This window comes from Furipterus horrens, unplaced genomic scaffold (assembly GCF_987537825.1).
Source record: "Furipterus horrens unplaced genomic scaffold, mFurHor1.1.pri manual_scaffold_6, whole genome shotgun sequence".
In the NCBI taxonomy this organism is placed as follows: domain Eukaryota; kingdom Metazoa; phylum Chordata; class Mammalia; order Chiroptera; family Furipteridae; genus Furipterus; species Furipterus horrens.
Genome location: NW_028327176.1, coordinates 14575507 through 14592492, shown reverse-complemented (window position 1 = coordinate 14592492; position 16986 = coordinate 14575507). Strand labels below are relative to the sequence as shown.

Sequence of the window (16986 nt, the reverse complement as noted above, 5' to 3'; positions counted from 1 at the left end):
GCTGTGATTCTCAGAGTCTTGGTAGCTTTGCTTCATCGGGGAACTCACTCTGATTGACTTCATTGTGCTACGGTAATGAGTTTATGATTTGTTAAAGGGATCTTTGACTAAAAAGAATAAACAGCAAACGGATACTAAACTTCTTTCTGGTCTACTTCCATGTAAAGATTAAATATAATTTGGATCCCTGGGATTGTGCACTGAATTAATTAGCTTTGGTTCTAAATGAATTAAGAGTCAAGGCCAAGGAAAAGAACACACATGCACACGTGTGTGCGCACACACACAACAGTCGTGTCCTATGGACGGCTGGAATTTACTTACACAGCGCGGTCTTACAGAATTGCAGACGTCAGAGTTGGAAGGGGACTTTGAGACAGAACAACTGATTTTTAAATGAGAGAGTCAGAGTTTAAGTGACTCGAGTCACATACAGGGTGGGGCAAAAGCAGGTTTATAGTTGTGAGTATGCAAAAGAGTTTATTCTTTAAAAAAATATTTTATTTATTTATTTTTAGAGAGAGGGGAAGGGAGGGAGAAAGAGAAGCATCAATGTGTGGCTGTCTCTCACACGCCCCAACTGGGGACCTGGCCCGCAACCCAGGCATGTGCCCTGACTGGGAATCGAACTGGCGACCCTTTGGTTTGTAGGCTGGTGCTCAATCCACTGAGCCATAGCAGTCAGAGCCACAGTTTATTCTTGAATTACCTTTTATTGCATTATTTTCCACTCGGACAACTGTAAACCTGCTTTTTGTCCCTCCCCGTGGGTAGATAATTGCAGTCTGATCCCTGGGTCTTGCCCAGTCTGCTTGCCGTTTCTCAAGTAATAGACAAGTGCTGAGCCATCCAAAATATTATACTCATCCGAAGTTTTATCAGTCTGCTCTCCATCGAGATTGGAAAATGACCTCTCTTAAAGTGTAAGTATTCTTTTTCTTTAAATGTAAATATTCTAAGGAGCACCACCACCGTAGTTGCTCAGGCTTAGGGAGAGCCCCTTCAGTAAGACGGCCTTTTAACTCCCAACAGCTGACAGGCACCTGCTGACCTGAGTGATGGTGGGACAGCTGCTTGGGAGGCGGGGACAGGTCGGCCTGAGATCAGTGGAACCGGAGAGCGCCTGAGAGCGTGTTGGGCAGAAGGGTCGAAGAAGTGGACGCGGGAGGGCACTGGAAACAGATATTGGTCCTTGCAGCTTTTTTGAGGTGAGCCTGGTAGTGCTGTCTTTACATGCGAGGGTAACCCACTTGTTTTACATTTGCTCAGCCCTGAAGAGAGGGACGTCGTCGCTTTAGCTTGGTGGTTTTGGTTCATGTTCCTCCCTCCCCTCAGTTGTAGGTAAGAGTCTGTTCTTACTCTGAGCTTTTCCAGTGCTGTAAAGTTGTTAAGCTAGAGCTAAACATAGCTTTGTACGTGAGCAGTGCATTAGAAATTAAACACGCCTACTCAGGATACGAAACGAAAATAGAAATTTAGCAGAGAAGCCTTACTCTCTGTTCTCAGTAATTATCTCTTGTTTTAGGGCATTCAATGGAGAACTGCAGGAATGCTGGTTTTTGTTTTGTACGTGCACACAACATGGGGGACCATCTGCTGCGGTGAAATTAGCAAAGTCAAGTTGTATGTTCTTCAGGGACCCATTTAAAAAATCATTAGCTAAAGACAGATTGACAATGCACTTCAGACAGTTTTATGAATCTTGTCATGGGACTCTGCTATTCAGCGTAGCCTGAATTCATATACATCTGTTGTAGGTCTACAAAGCTCATGAATTTTAGTCTTGCTACTTGTGAAGAAAAGATATCAAAGTAGACTGATCACTTAGAATTTCTTAGTGGGATCAAAATCATCTGCACTTACATATCTTACCGCTATAGAGTTTACCGAGTATTAATATGAAGGTGCCAGAAACTTAACAAAAGAAAAAAGGATTACTCAGCCTGATTAAACATCTTCCTTTCTGTGATGCTTACTTGTAACACTTAGTTCTTTCTAAGTGTGGTAGACAGTTTTACATTCATCCTTTGAGCCAAAAAGGACTTGGTTCTGGTAGGGTTCTTGCTACTATCATTAAACAAGTGACAGATGAAGTCAAACATGAGCCAGGGTTGTGGAGGGAGTGGGGATAGGACCCCCCATTGAGCTGTGGTGGTTAAGGGCAGGGGTGCACAGACACTGACTTTTGTAATTCTCCCCACCCCCAGCCCCAAGTCACTTAGGGATTCAAGAGCTGTGGTGGTGGTGGTGGGATGGAGGGGTGCTTGTGCCTTCACCCCATTTACAGTCTCCGGGAGGCCAGTGAGAGCAGGAGTCGCTGTCCTGCTTGGTGGGTGGAGACAATGCGGTCCTGCAGGCCTGCTGACCCAGGAGAGCCAGGGCTCACCCTCACTGGCAGAAGAGAATCCAGGCCTTTGACTACTAAGTAGATTGTAGTCTTTAAAAAAATAGTTTACTCCTGCCAGTTTGATTTGGTCTAATTTTGAGGTGCCACATTTAATTAACTGGTAATTCCTAGCAACCTGCCAATGTCCCAGCGGAACGGTTGTGAACTTTTGATGAGCTGCTTTATAGACATGGAACAGAAATAATTATTCTAGCTTATGGTTTAATTAACATGGTTTCTGCAGCTTTAACTGTGCCTGTTCACAGTCTAGGTGGGACTTGCCATCCTAGCTAATGGGAGAACCCACAGTATCTGTATGCATTGCTGTTGTCATAGAGCTGGGCAAGTCAGTGGACAGGGGCCAGCTTAAGGCCAAGTGGCACCTGGGCTCACAGAGAGGGAAATGAAATGTCTCGAAGGCATTGTATCTCAGTGTGGAGTTGTTTGCTTGTCTGTGAGTACAGGCTTTGAAGACCTGACTGTCATTTGAACTTGACACAACCTGAAAATGTGATTATTTCTAGTTTTTAGAAGGGAAAGGGGTAAGGTTCTCTTCCCACCATTAATAACAATGAAGAGTCAGCTGTTGAACCTTGTAGCGTGCTCCCTGTTTAATTGGTCACTGGTGTTACAAACAGGAAATGAAATTCTCCTCCGTTCTTGACATTTCCTCTGTCATCATCCTTTAGGAGAATGTTTCTCAAGGTGTGATCCTTGGGCCCCTTCAGGGGATTTATGAATTAGATTAATTGTATATAATTAGACAATCTACTTTTGCGCCCAATATGAGCCAAAACCTCCCTGGTACGCGTATTTAGAGATGAATTTGTTAGGTTAAGAAGGCGAGGAAGTGTGGTCCAGAGCGTCTGCAGGTGTGCTGAGCTCTGACTGGGATGGGGCCACTGCGCAGGGCGGAACGCTGTCTTTTATTGTCTAGAGCAGAATGGCTTTCCCACATCCACAATGAAGCTTTGGATTTTGGTGAAACTGAGGAGGTCAGGGAAAGGCATATATACATACAGTCCTTTTGCTTGGGAATGCTCAGAGTCCAGCAAGTAATAAATGCTTTCCTCCCAAAGTGATGCTTTGGCACAGCTACTACCAGGAAAGAAACTGGGCAAGAGAACGGAGGCAAAGCAGAAAGAAAGAATGAAGTGAAAACTTACTGATAGAGTCAAGCATTATTGCATGAATGCCCATGTAAAATTTAATAGACCCTCAATTTGTTTTTGTGGAAATGTCATCTGTGAAAACCACGTTCAGAACTTTTACTCTATAACATGTCACCGTTGACCTCAGCACTCCAGATGTCCCTTAATTCCATTACTTACTGCATCCCCCCCCCCAACCAGCGGAAAAATTCTTGGTTTTAATCTGCACTTGAGGGCTGTACAAGGTGTGCCGCATATATTCCAGCAAACGTGTGTTCATTCTCGTGTGTGCTGGGCTTGCTTGGTTAGGGGAGGAGAGACAGGTGGACAGTGGGCGGAACGACATGCGGGAACACCCTCCTCAGGACTGCCAGGGACCTGCGATGCCAGTGACCCTCTGTCGCTACAAGTAGAGACTTCAGTTTGGTAGCTTTCATAACTGAAATTGTGACAAGGGACCCCTGGCTGCTGTGGCTCAGTGGATTGAGCGTCGGCTTTCGAGCCAAGTGTTGCTAGTTCGATTCCCAGTCAAGGCACATGACTAGGTTGCACGTCAGGTCCCCAGTTGGGGGCGCAAGTGAGAGGCAACCACACAGTGATGTTTCTCTCCCTCTCTTTCTCCTTTCCCCTCTCTCTAAAAACAAACAGACAAATAAATAAATTATTAAAAAATAAATAAATTGTGAGAAGGTTTTGGCCTAAGACACATTGACATCATGCCCGTGAAGGGGTCTGTTTCTATCCTTCGATGTACCATTGCTACTTCAAAGTTTTATCTTAAATGATCACAGTTTACTTTAATGAGTGGAAGTTTTGAAATAACTAATTAATTTAAATCTTCAGTGTTCATTCCAGTAGGAAACCTCACACTCAGTTGCTCACGTATGGTAGGAGAGTTTTTCTTAAGGCATGAGGTATATTAACAGAATGCTTTTGAGTCTCCGGATCTGCGCTGGGGTTTTATCACACTCAAAGCACCTTGCCTATCTGCATTTCATCTAGATGAGGATACACACGGTTTCTCTATGCTGTAGTCACTGTTCACATTTCTACGATCGTCCATGGATTAGCACAGTCGAAAGCGTCTAAATGTCATTGAAGGCGTGACGTTTCAGTTCTATGAATTTTCCAAGTAAAGAATGTCTCCTCCCAGGCTGACTCATTGCAAACGACTCCTCTCTTTCCGTTCCCTCTCCCCTCAAGGGGTCTGGGTCCATCAGGACAGGCAAAGAAGCATCTGTGACTCCAAGTGTAAGACACACGAGCCTCTAATTCTGACCGCGTCACAGCGGAGCACACGCGCAGCTTGAGGGAGGCGTGAGGACGGGCACGTCAGCCGTGCAGGGAACCCGTGTGCAGCCAGATCCCGGCCGTGCGTTCCTCACTCGTCTTGACGATGTTTTCTTCTTTTGAAAGAATAGGATGAACTCATGCTCAAAACCTTTCGAAAGCATTTTGAAAATACAGCTTTTTGTATGTGGCACTTCAAAACAAGTTGGCACAAGATGAAAAGTGACATTCGGTCTCTGGTTTGTGGAGGAGCTATTTATTACCTGTGTCCCCTCGGTGGGCTCGGGGCTCCCAAGGAAAAGGAATGAGCGCCAGTGGGCTCAGGGCCCGGGCTGGCTTTTCAGAATGGTGTCCCCATAGTGACTAGTTCCGGGGGCAGCAGTGGCCTCGAGGGGCAAGCCCTGCTGCTGGTAGCCATAGTTGACATTTCCACACGGGAAGTGACGCAGCCTGAACAGAGGCACCTCCTTCATGCTGGCGGTCAGCGAGGAAGGTTCCAGGAGCAGAGAGGCCCCCGGCGCCCTGCCAGCCGCAACATTCGCTGGGACCACGCAGCTCCCCTCCGGGCCCACGTTTCCCCTCTCGTGTTGCTCCTGCTTTGCTGGAGGAGGGTTCTTTTTCGCAGGTTTCTCTGTAAACCATGAGCCGTAAGTCGGGTTCCACAGGCTGGTTGGCTTGTTTCTGGATCTCTGGGCTTTGTGCAGCTCTGATGGCGGGTTGGACTGCGAGAAGGCCATGTTCACGTGTCCCCCTTCCACAGCGGGCCCTCCAGTGATGCGAACAGAGACCTCCGCCGCTGGAGGTTTCTTCCCGGCTTTGCCGCTGGACGAAGTGGAAGGCAGCGGGGGCGGGGCAGCTGGGTCCTGCCTGTCCTCCGCTTTAGCTGGCGGAGGAGAGACTAGGAGAGGAGGGATGCCCTCAGGGTCTTTGGGCCTCACGGGCACTTTCTCCTCCTCTTCCACGAGCGGGCCATATTCTATCGGCAGAGCAGTGTTGATCACATCTGGATCCTACAGGTAGGAGAAATGAACTGATTAAAAGTCCGTCACAGACACAGAATTTTGGATCTGGAAGCTGCCTGAGTGATGATCTCATCCAAACTTTACAGATGAGGAAACATTCAAAGTGTATGGGGAATATATTAACTAACAGGCACTAGGGAATGAGAAACCAGTGGGAAGCCGCCTTATCCTTGAGGAACATGGAGAGTACGCTCTGTGACAAGTGTGTGCCGGGGCTGGGGTGGGGCCAGGAAAGGCTTTGCAGGGACCACTATGGGACAAATCTTGCAGATTAGTGGATCAACAAAACAACAACTATAAATCAGATTTTAAAAATTATCCCAGTCTATTCCCAATAAAATCTTTCCAACTAAAAAGAAACTCTATGTGTTTCAGGCCGGGTGTGTGTATGTGTGATAGGGCAGGGGGATGGGAAGGGAGGGCAGGGGAGAGACACCTGTCCCGTGTTGGTTTACAGGGTTCATCTCTTTTTCTAGTTCTGTTACCTCCCATTTTTCTCCTATTTAGACGGGTTATGCATGATTATAATTTTTCCGTTACATCATCATATCGTCACATGTCAGCTGTTGCAATGCTGTGGTTCTGTAGCTGCCTGGATTGGATGAGGCCCTTTGTGAAGCCCAGGAAACTCGGAAGCGCTATGAGGAAAACCACTTACACGACCAACTTTGTGCCAGGTCGTTGTTACAGCATCGACCGTAATACAGAGGAGCAAAAGCAGTGGCCAGAGGTTTGAGGAAAATTTGTGGAAGGAAAATTTAAACTTGGGGAAATTTAATTCTTTAATATTTCATGCCAATTGGGAAAACCATTACTGCAGTTTAACAGAAAAGTATTCATCAGTAAAGAATTTAAGAATAAAAACTAACGACCTTTTGATTCTCTTTTATATTTTATTTCTATTCCTATTAATTATTAACGTCTATAGTGAGCCATTTGAAATGTGCTCCCATAGAGCCACCTGTTTAGGAGGGATGGTGTGTACCTCAGAGATAAATTACTCCAAAGTAGATCTACAAGGTGGAGCAAAAGTAGGTTTACAGTTGTTTGTATGGAAACTAATACACTCATTAATAAATAATAATACAAGAATAAACTGTTTTGTGTACTCACAACTGTATACCTACTTTTGCCCCTCCCTGTATTTAAATGGTATATTCCAGTAGTATTACAACATCATAACCCAAACTGCCATTGAATGTCAAGTTTTCTTAAAGAACCCAAAATAACTTGGTAAATGAAGTCTGTCCAGATAAACGCCAGTCCCCCTACCCTACTTGGTGGACCTGGAAGGATGGATCCGTGAGGCCAGGAAATGCCTGTCTGGTGCAAATGGATACATCTTCTGTCACAACTCAGATGAGGGGATTTAGGGGGTGACTGTCTCATTCTACAACATTCTCCACGATTACGCATCCTGGCAGGATGAGAGCCCAGAGAGAGGGACAGGAAGCAGAGGCAGTGGAGGGAACCGCGGAGTGAAAGCCCCGGGGGCAGCTGGCGGAGTGGTGGGGCTTTGCCTTCAAGGGTGGCAGGGATGCCACCTCCTCTGACACTGGGGGCCAGTGGTGAGAGTGGGTGTGGGTGCAGAGACAGGGAGGGCACTAAGGGGGCATCTCACTTGACAGCCTCCCCACTTTTGAGGTGGCAGGAATAGTCATCCGCTGAAAATGGGGGGCAGAGGGAAACCTTGGAGTCCTTGCTGAAGGACATGGGAGAGGGACCTGCCCTGGGACAGCGGGACTGCCAGGAGCCTGCACTTCTTATCTGGAACAGGGGGACACTTCCTGTACCTCAAAGAGGGTTACATGAACTGCACGGACAGGGACTTGTGTATGACAGATGCCACCCTAGTGCCATTGATGAGGGTTAGCTTCTCCAGGCCACTCCGACCTTTCCCTCCTTTAATCCCTCTAACATACATCATCGGACATACGACTGAACAATTACATACTGTTAATTATTTCACAAGCCAGGCTGTAAGCTATTTGAGAGCAGGTGCTTGCCTCACTTCTCTGAAGCTCCAGTTTTATTTAATAAAACATTAGGTGCCCAGCAGGGATTCAGCTTTACGTACTTGTGAACTGAATTGATTCCCTAGTATTATCGAGTGTCTGCCACTGGGTCGCATGCTGGGAAGAAAGTGGCAGTTATTAGTACTCTTTATAAAACGTGCAGACTGAGAAACCAGTCACCTTTATAGATAGTTAACGTTCATCCTCATGATCATAACTCACAATTTCTGGCTGGTTTAACTTTTATCTCACATTTTAGTAGTTTCCACCTTTAATACTTTTCCATATAAATGCTGATTGAGGGGGAAGTGTTTATACCTGAGTGCAGTATTCAATCCTCTCCAAAATTATGGCGAAGTTGGGCCTGTCTTCAGGCTGATGCTGCCAGCACTGGGTCATTATCCTGTATCTAAAAGACAAAAGAGCACATTAATTAAAATCAGGAGAAACAAGGATGAAAACTACATTCCCCCTCAGCACTTTTCTAAGTGGCACTAGGGGTGGCACTCTCTTGGAGGGTGGCACCTGGTCTAGGTCCCGTGTGGTTGGCATCTGCTGCCCTCTGCTGATGGGCTAAGGGATCGTGCCAGGTGGGAAAGGTGTGGTACCAAAGCTCAGCCACACAGCCATGCTGGTTCCATTAACTATGGCTGCTGTCATTCCACTCCTGAATTAAAGTCACCTCTGGAGAGGAATATTCTAATTATATCGCCCGTCTTCCTTGCTTGTGGGTAGCAAGGCGGGATGACAGACAGGAGAGCAGAAAACGCAGGGGATAGAACTACAGGTGAGACAAAAGTAGGTTCCCAGTTCCGAGTATGTGAAGCACAGAGTTTATTCTTGTATCGTAAACATCTGTGAACCTGTTTCTGCCCCGCCCTGCCCTGTATTTAGGGAACTCAAGTATGGCTGTGCAGAAAGGGTGGAGGCCAGGACACAGATTCCCTGAGGAGAGTGCACTTGGTGAGTCCCTAGCCTTTGAGCCAGACAAAGGACACCCTTTTGGGTGTGACATTGCTCTGGGGGGCGGAAGACTAACCCATGCCTTGGAGTCACAGGCATATCCCTAGCTCGGGGCACATGAAGTGAGGTCGGCCCTCCGCCCTTTCATTTTAAGAACACGTATGTGGCTGCAGATTTTTTTTTTTTTTTTTTTTGAAAAGGGAGAACTGGGCTTAGTAACTTGTAGAAATGTTCCTAAAAGAGTCGTACACAGGCCCAGGGCAGTTCTTAGGTGGGTCCATCCGTCCTCCGCTGGTGACGAACTCCAGGACTTCCTGGTTGCTTTTGCTAGGGTATGGCATGTATCCAAGAGAAAATATTTCCCACAGCAGCACTCCAAAGGACCTGCACACGGGACAGGAGATGTGGATATGGGTACATGTACACTCACATGCGCACACACATGGCCACACAGACACAAGACACACATGGACATACACAGACACAAACACACATGGACATACACAGACACAAACACACATGGACAAAGACACACACACACAGATGTAAAATTCTAATTTTTTGATTACACCTTTTCCACAACAGAGAATTCTTATGATGGAGAAAATAAAAGAATGAGAAAGCCACATGTGATGCTCCATGAAAAAGACAACCACTATTAGCAGGTTATTATTTTCGTTTGCTCCAGTCAAGTTTCTATGCTTAGATGTTTTTACATAATTGCAGATATATTCAATGTGCAATTCTGAACCTTAATTTTTTTGCAGATTCCATTATGGCATGAACATTTTCCATGCTAATACAAACATTTTATAAGTAGAATTTCAAGTGGTTATAAAACAGTCCACTGAGCAGTCTTGCCATAATTTGTTTTATCAGTTCCATGTCATTTTCAATTTTTAAACTATTTAAAATAATGCGATGAACATCTTCGCACATTTTTTAAAAGGACAGTTTGCTTCGGATAAATTCCCTAATTTAAGATTAGGAGAACCTTGTGAATTCTAGGATAAGTCTAATGAAATTACTAGATCAAAAAAAACACTAACACCGAACAGTTCTTGACACAGAGTATCCACTTGACTTCCAGATGTGTCACTCTGATTACCAGCCAATGTCACCCAAGAGCACCAGACACTTGCCAGCACTGACTGTTCTCTCTGCACCCACACCGGCCCCCACTTCTGCATAGCTCAGTGGCCCATGGTCATCTGTGGACCCAAGCTGTTGACCTCACTCTGTCTCACCGACCCATGTCCCGCTGTCAGCAGTCCCGCTTAGTCACTACTCTGAAGACAGCTAAATCTAACCACTTGTAACGGCCTCCACTGACACCGCTGGGCCAGCCTCTGTGTAGCAATGTGCAGTATCTTCCTAATGGTTTCCCCCTCTTCACCTGTCCACTCCTTTCTGTTTTCAGTGGCAGCAAGTGACCTTCTTTCCTTCCCTCCTTCCTTCCTTCCTTCCTTCCTTCCTTCCTTCTTCTCTCTCTCTTAAATAGCATGTCACACTCTTGCTTCCAATTCCTCCGTGGCATCCCACTGTGCTCAGATGAAACCTGCACTCCCTCACCTGGGTCCCCCGCCTGCCCCTGCCCTCTCAGCTCACACTGGCCCCGTGTGCGCTAGCTCCAGCTGTGAAGGCGTTTCCATTCCTCAAACTCAGCCTGGAGAGCCCGCCTCTCAGATCTCTCCTCAACGCACCCTGCTGCCACTCGGGGGTTGGTGTGGCCCCTCCTCCATGGAGCCTTCCGCACCCTCCACACTGGGGCAGCTGCCCCCCTCTGGCCCCTTCCACCACACACACTCTTTATCCTCTGCTTTTTTGTCCCCATAACACTTATTAGTATCTGAAGTTATGTGATTTATTTGTTTGTGAAGCATTTTATGAAACAATCTAAACTTTAGGAAAAGTAATAGATACCTGTGTAACTAGTTGCTAATATTTTACCTTGTGTCAGGTTTTTTTTTTTTGAAGAAATAAAATAGATACAGGCAAGCCCCACCCTCCATTCTTTGCCCCTCCTGCCCTCCCCCCCACTGAAGTTAGCATGCGTCCTCCCCATGTGTGTTTTATGTGAGAAAGCATAAACAATAAAGTCCCTATATTATAGATTTAATAAAATTATGCATTAAATAATATCCTGCTCCCTTTTGGAACTTGTTTGTGGAAACCACTAAATGTAGGTTTTGAGATTTAGCCACATTGACATATGCAGGTGAAGTATGTACTTTTATACCGCCGACCAGTTTCCCGTGATACACGAGGTTGTAAACCATAGTTCCTTTATCTTTTATTCCCTACTCGAGGGATAGGTAGGCTGCTTTAGCTTTTCCTCTGTTGTGAACGGCGTTGCAAATGAGCGTCCTTGCCCACGTCTATTTGTGTCATCATCTCTGACTAGACACTTGGAGCTGGGACTGCCGGGCCCCAGGCTGTGCGTGTGTTCAGAGCCACCACTTAATTGCCTGCCTCACTCTCTGTATCTGGATGGGTGGCTGGCGAAGCTCCGGTGTCGGCGCGTGTGGGAATCACCTGGAGGGCTCATTAAAACGCGGAGTGCTGGGCTCACCCGCAGAGTTCCTGTTTCTGCAGCCTGGGGTGGGCGCCGAGATTTTGTTTCTAACAAGTTCCCAGGTGAGGCTCATGCTGCTGATCCACGGACCTCACTTGGCTATCCACTGGGTTAGGGTAAGCCGAAGTTAAAGATAGAACTGCCTTATGACCTAGCAATCCCCTTCCAGGTAACTATCGAAGAAAACAAATCAGTGTTTCAGAGAGATGGCTGCACCCCACGGTCACTGTGGCGTTATTTGCGACAGCCAAGGCATGGAAACAACCAGGATGAATAGATAAAGAAAAGGCTATAGATGTGTGTATATATATTTCCTTTTGATCAATTAATATAATTATTAAAATTAGTAACTAGCTGTCTAGATTAATACACACTAATACATATATTAATATCAATACATATTAATACATGTGTGTCTATATAACCACACATACCACCTTTTAAAATTCACCCATATACATTATATATAAAATGGGTATTTTCCAGCCTTAAAGAGAAGGAAATACTGCCTTTGCTGACAACATGGATGAACCTGGAGAGCATTATGCTAAGTGAAATCAGCCAGACACAGAATGAGCTGTACTGCGCGAGCTCACTTACATGTGGAATTACAGAAGCAGGGAGCAGGACGGGGGGTACTGGGGGCTGGGGGCCAGGGGATGGGGAGATGTTGCTCAGGGAGCGCCCACGTCAGTCATGAAGGATGACTAAGTTCTGGAGAGCTAAGGTACAGGCAGTGTACCTTATTTACCCCAGCAGCCCTTCAGTGCTCCCCCCTTTCTCCTTTACTCTGTCAATGTGGGGCATCTCAAAGCTCAGTTTTCTAATCTTAATGTTGTACGCCTGGAATAAATCTAACTTTGCTGTTCGCTGTTATGTACAAAAAGAAAAAGAAAGAAGAAAAGAAAAGAAAAGAAATTACGTGTGTGTGTCTCTCAACGGGTGTCCCCCAGCCAGCAGTGTCAGCATCACTGGGGAACTTGTAAGAAACGCAGAGTCTCAGCCTGAATCATAGGCTCTCAGGGTGGGGCCCAGGGATCCGCTGTAACCAGCCCGTCTGAGGACTGTGAGTCTGCCAGCATGTGAGGGCCGCTGCGGTGCAGGTGTGTTGATGCTTCTCCTCTGACCCTCCCCGACACAGGGCCTCCCTGCTGAGAGTGTGGCCCCGGTGAGACCGGGGGCAGGGCAGCGGGAGACTCACCATGTGTCTGTTTTGGACGTAAATATCCCTTCCATGAAGGCCTCCGGGGGCATCCATTTCACCGGCAGCATGGCGCAGCCGCCCTTTCGGTAGTAGCTCGCTCTGCGGGGGAAGAGAAGAAAGCAGAACTTGGTTCTGGAAACGGCTCTGAGCAGACGCTCCAGGCAACTTGAGGAAGTGGCAACAAGGTCTACGCACAAAAGGACTGACCTGAAAGAGGGTTCTGCGGGTCGGGAGGAGAGCCAGGGCACAGAGGTCATTGGGTTAAGAACTTGGTGTCATTTAACCAGAGACCAGACTGCCCACTGGAGGCATCAAAGAAAAGATCTACACAATGACTGCAATACCTACTAGAGGATGCTCAGGTTTTTTTATCGTGTTGTATCTACTACGACGCACAACCTTATAAGTGCGGCCTGCTCCTGATGGTCCGCAGGGAGCACGGAGCGCAGGGTTTGGGTCTTACTCACTTCGGCTCCTCCAGCGCTTAGTTCAGTGTCAGCGCTCAACAGGTGCTCTGGGCGGCTGGTGGGGAAGCTGCCTCCCGTGGCCCAGCCCCGCAGAAGGACTTCAGAGTTATGAGTTACTGTATTAGTTTGGTCAGTGAAGCCATGGATGCAACTCCCTGATGAGAGCTAACACACAAACTCGTGCATCTTTGACATCGGCTGCTCCCCTTGTGCTGTGTTCTGCCAGGCTGTGCCGTGGAGGCAGCGTCCCGACAGCCGCCTTGATGCATCACATGCTTCACCAGACATGTACTGCGTATTTAGAATGTGTCAGGTCCTCTGCCACATGGTGAGCACATAAATGCGTTCCAAGGATGCAGTTTAGTGGAGGAGACAGACGTAAGAACAATTGCGGGACAGAATACCACACGTAATGATGTAAGTCGGTAGGAAGCTCCGTGACACAGATGAAGAATTGCTTTGTTCTGCTTCAGGCCAGGGGTCAGGGGCAGGAAGTGTTCATAGCAGGGGGTAGAGGGGGCTGAGTGGTGAACAAGCTTTCCTGGGGGCCCGTTCCTGACTGCTGGGCACAGTGCACATGGGAACGTGGGGCTGCAGGGAAGCTGGGGTGGTGAAGCCTAGAGCTGGGGAGCTGTCAGAGCTGAGGGCGGAGAGGAACGGCTTGCTAGGTCATGCCGCAGCATTGGTATCATCGGCCACAGCCATGCTGGGCACCCTGAGGAAGGAGGGGAAGGGGCGCTGGACTTCGGGCAGTAAAAGAAGGTAACGTGGTGGAGAACAGTGTAGGTGACTGGTCAAGGCGCTGCTCCCCCGTGGGTCCAGGATGGTGCCAGCATCCTTCAGCCAGAGGTGGCTGCCAGTTCTGATAGAGGCCTTTGGGGGGGGTCTCCCTTGCTCTCGGAGCTGCAAGAGCTCTATATGACCATCTCTCTCTGTCCCTGGATTAGGGAAGTTTTGATCTGTGACTGTGAGTGAGATGCTCGGCTCAGGGAGCAAGTAACTGTTATAAATATTAGATGAGCGAAGATGAGATAAAGAGCAATACAAGTATTTTTTAATTAAAAATGATTTTACTTTTTAAATGTAGCCTTGAGACTATTACGGAGAAAAAGAAAGGAGGCCGGGCAAAATAACTACGGGCTTTGGACTCTACTCCTGAGTCTCCTGGTGACATTGGCCAGTGAGCTGGGTCGCATACCTGTCAGCCCTGGGTGCTCTGCCTGGCATGGTGGAAGCTAAAGCTGTTTGGTTTACTTAGAAACTTGTTCCATATCGTGTACCCAAGTTATCCTGTGTCTCAGCATGTGCTAGGGTTAGAGCATTGGAACCAGAGAGACGACCTAACTGGGAACTTGGTGTCAGTTACAGCAGCGGTGTGAGCCTAGGTTTAGACTTGTTGTTATGTGGGCACTATTTAAGGGTTCCCATATCCTGAAAAGGAACTTAATGACATTTTAGGGGGCACGTTGACAAAATGCCAGAGATGATTTAGGGCTCAAGCAGCCACGTCCCATTCTCTTGAGGCGATGGGCTATGAGGGGTGCCGGCCACTGACTCACCTGTAGATATCTCGGGCCATCCCGAAGTCCCCAATCTTGGCTACTCTTCCAGGGCCTGGACAAGTTAAGAGGCAGTTCCTGGCAGCAATGTCCCTGGGAAGGAAAAAAAAGGAGAAAATCTATTACCTTATTATGTCCCTGGGAAAATAAATGTGTTTATCCCTAGCATTTTCACCTCTAAACTGAAGGTCAAATAGTTCCATCTTCTGCTCTACATTTTCTTTACTCTATTATATTTCGGTATAAATGAAATAGCTATGCCAATTCTGGGCCTCAGAACTAACAGGGCAATGGGAAATGATTAGGGAGATGATTGAAAATGTCTAATAGGATAATAACATGAAAATAACTATAATCGAAATTGGAATTTATTGGCCTTTTACTAGGTACCAAGTATTGTTCCAAGTGCTTCATCTCTAATTCTCACAACAACCCTATGGGATACAGGATACTCTTATTATCTCTGTTTTATTAAACAAATTAAGCTCAAAGCAGATAATACAGAGATGTAATAAATGCCATTTGTCCTCAGGCTATTGTTTGTGCAGATTGCTGCTTGGTTTAGCATGGCTTCCATTCTATCAAGTTCAAGTAGGTTCAAGTATTCCCAAATATTTATAGTGTTCTTTTTTAAAACATTTTATTTTTTTTATTTTTAGAGAGAGGGCAAAGGCGGGAGAAAGAGAGAGAGGGAAATGTCAATGTGTGAGAGAAACATTGATCAGTTGCCTCTCACCCCCCTCCCCCCCAATTGAGGACTTGGCCCACAACCCAGGCATGTGTCCAGACTGGGAATCGAACTGGCGACCTTTTGCCTTGCGGGACAACGCCCAACCCACTGCGCCACACCAGTCAGGGCTATAGTTTTCTTTTTTAAATAAGCCACGATGGCTTGCATTCATAATTTTATCTAAAGCCTTTCCTCAGCTGTCTGCATCACAGCTAAGTGGCTGAAGAATGGCTTCTTTCAAGTTATAGAGTTATCGTGTCTTTTCTGCTGCTGTGCTCCAGGTGACCTGTCTGCCTCCAGCCTGCCTATGAGGCATGATCAGTAGACTCATCAGCTCCTCTTCACTGTGGGCCTGCTCGCCCCTCTGGACATGCATGTGGGAAGGAAGGGTGCAGCCAGAAATCTGGAATGGTCTCCAACAGTATTAAAATTCAGGACAGAAAAGAAGGTGGTAGTACTTGGTGACCACGGGGGTGTTTTCATATGTTTGACTGGTGTCATGAGGGTCCTGATCTTTGGCCAAGAAGGACATGGAAAATAAACAACTGGATAGTATTTGAAAAATAGGATCTGGATTGAGGTTTGTGGCTTAGGGTACCAGAACAATGGGCCAGGGAGGGAGATGGATGTTGTTAATGCCATTGGCCACATCCAGAGGTTTATGTTGTATTTTGAGGAGCAATGGTGCATAAAGTGTCCTAATAAAGCTATAGAAGCATAACAGGTATGACATCAAAAAGAAGACAAATAGTGAAATACATAGCCATTACGTCTCAAGAGAAATATAGCAAGGTAGCCAAGAACAATATTTATGGCTCCAGCTAGGTCTTTACGCGGACGTGCATGGAAAGGTTGCTTGAAAAAGTGATCTTGAATTCCATGACAAGAAAGTAAATGTAATATCGTAGAACACACCAAGAATTGGTAGAATGACACATAATTCTTAAAATGGTAATAAACTATAACCAAAGGAAGCAGATCTAGGAGAAAAATGGGAGTGTGTGTATCTGGTGGGGGCGTTCTGCTCTGAATTCAGAAGGTGTACTTGCTGGGATCCTAAGAGCCAGGAGGCAGATCCAGGGTGGCAGAGAGAGGAGTAGAGGTGCTACTTTTGTGGGAGTGGGCCACAGACCTCCTAGGCAGTTAGAAGATGCAAAAGATGCTTTCCTAATACCAATGACCCCAGGAGAAGAGCTTGGATTGAGATGGTCAATTTCTGCTAGAAGTTGCCTTTTGCTTATCAGACAGATCATCTGATACATTCTTGATTTATCTCTGACAATTTCATTTCTCAAAGAAGATAAAAGGAGCAATAAACTATTACTCTGGGATCAGATTCTGACCTTCAGTAGCTATTTCTAGATATGGAAGTGACAGAAATCTTGAGAGAATGTGATCCTGTTATCTTATTATCTCTAATAACAGAGGATTGGAAATGGTCCAATGTATCATGGCTCTAGGGAAGCAGATTTGACAACATCAGAGGAAAGATGGATGCGATCCGTCAGCCAGAGAATCTGTATGCTCGGTGACTAGATGGGGAGGAGATGAAAAAGCAGAAATGATCTCGGGGAGAAGCCAAGGGAGACATGTGAAGTCACTAAGGTAACTGCACATGTTCCTC

At 46.6% G+C, this 16986-nt stretch overlaps 1 protein-coding gene and 1 long non-coding RNA gene across 2 annotated transcripts in view; one reads left to right on the top strand and one right to left on the bottom strand.

The window, feature by feature from the left end:
* Window positions 1-972: 972 nt before the first annotated feature.
* The window catches only part of LOC150005695 (uncharacterized), a 109938-nt gene continuing 93924 nt past the window's right edge, over window positions 973-16986 (top strand). Inside the window, exon 1 of the long non-coding RNA XR_016511891.1 lies at window positions 973-1208. This is a non-coding gene — a long non-coding RNA (uncharacterized LOC150005695). The remainder of the gene's footprint in view (window positions 1209-16986) is intronic.
* Window positions 4152-16986, bottom strand: part of ALK (ALK receptor tyrosine kinase) — a 641155-nt gene continuing 628320 nt past the window's right edge. Inside the window, exons 25-29 of the mRNA XM_090280984.1 lie at window positions 14633-14725; window positions 12604-12705; window positions 9077-9211; window positions 8183-8273; window positions 4152-5837 (exon numbers count right to left, since the gene is read on the bottom strand). Of these exons, the coding sequence (XP_090137110.1) occupies window positions 5148-5837; window positions 8183-8273; window positions 9077-9211; window positions 12604-12705; window positions 14633-14725 (1111 nt within the window). The 3' untranslated portion in view covers window positions 4152-5147. The remainder of the gene's footprint in view (window positions 5838-8182; window positions 8274-9076; window positions 9212-12603; window positions 12706-14632; window positions 14726-16986) is intronic.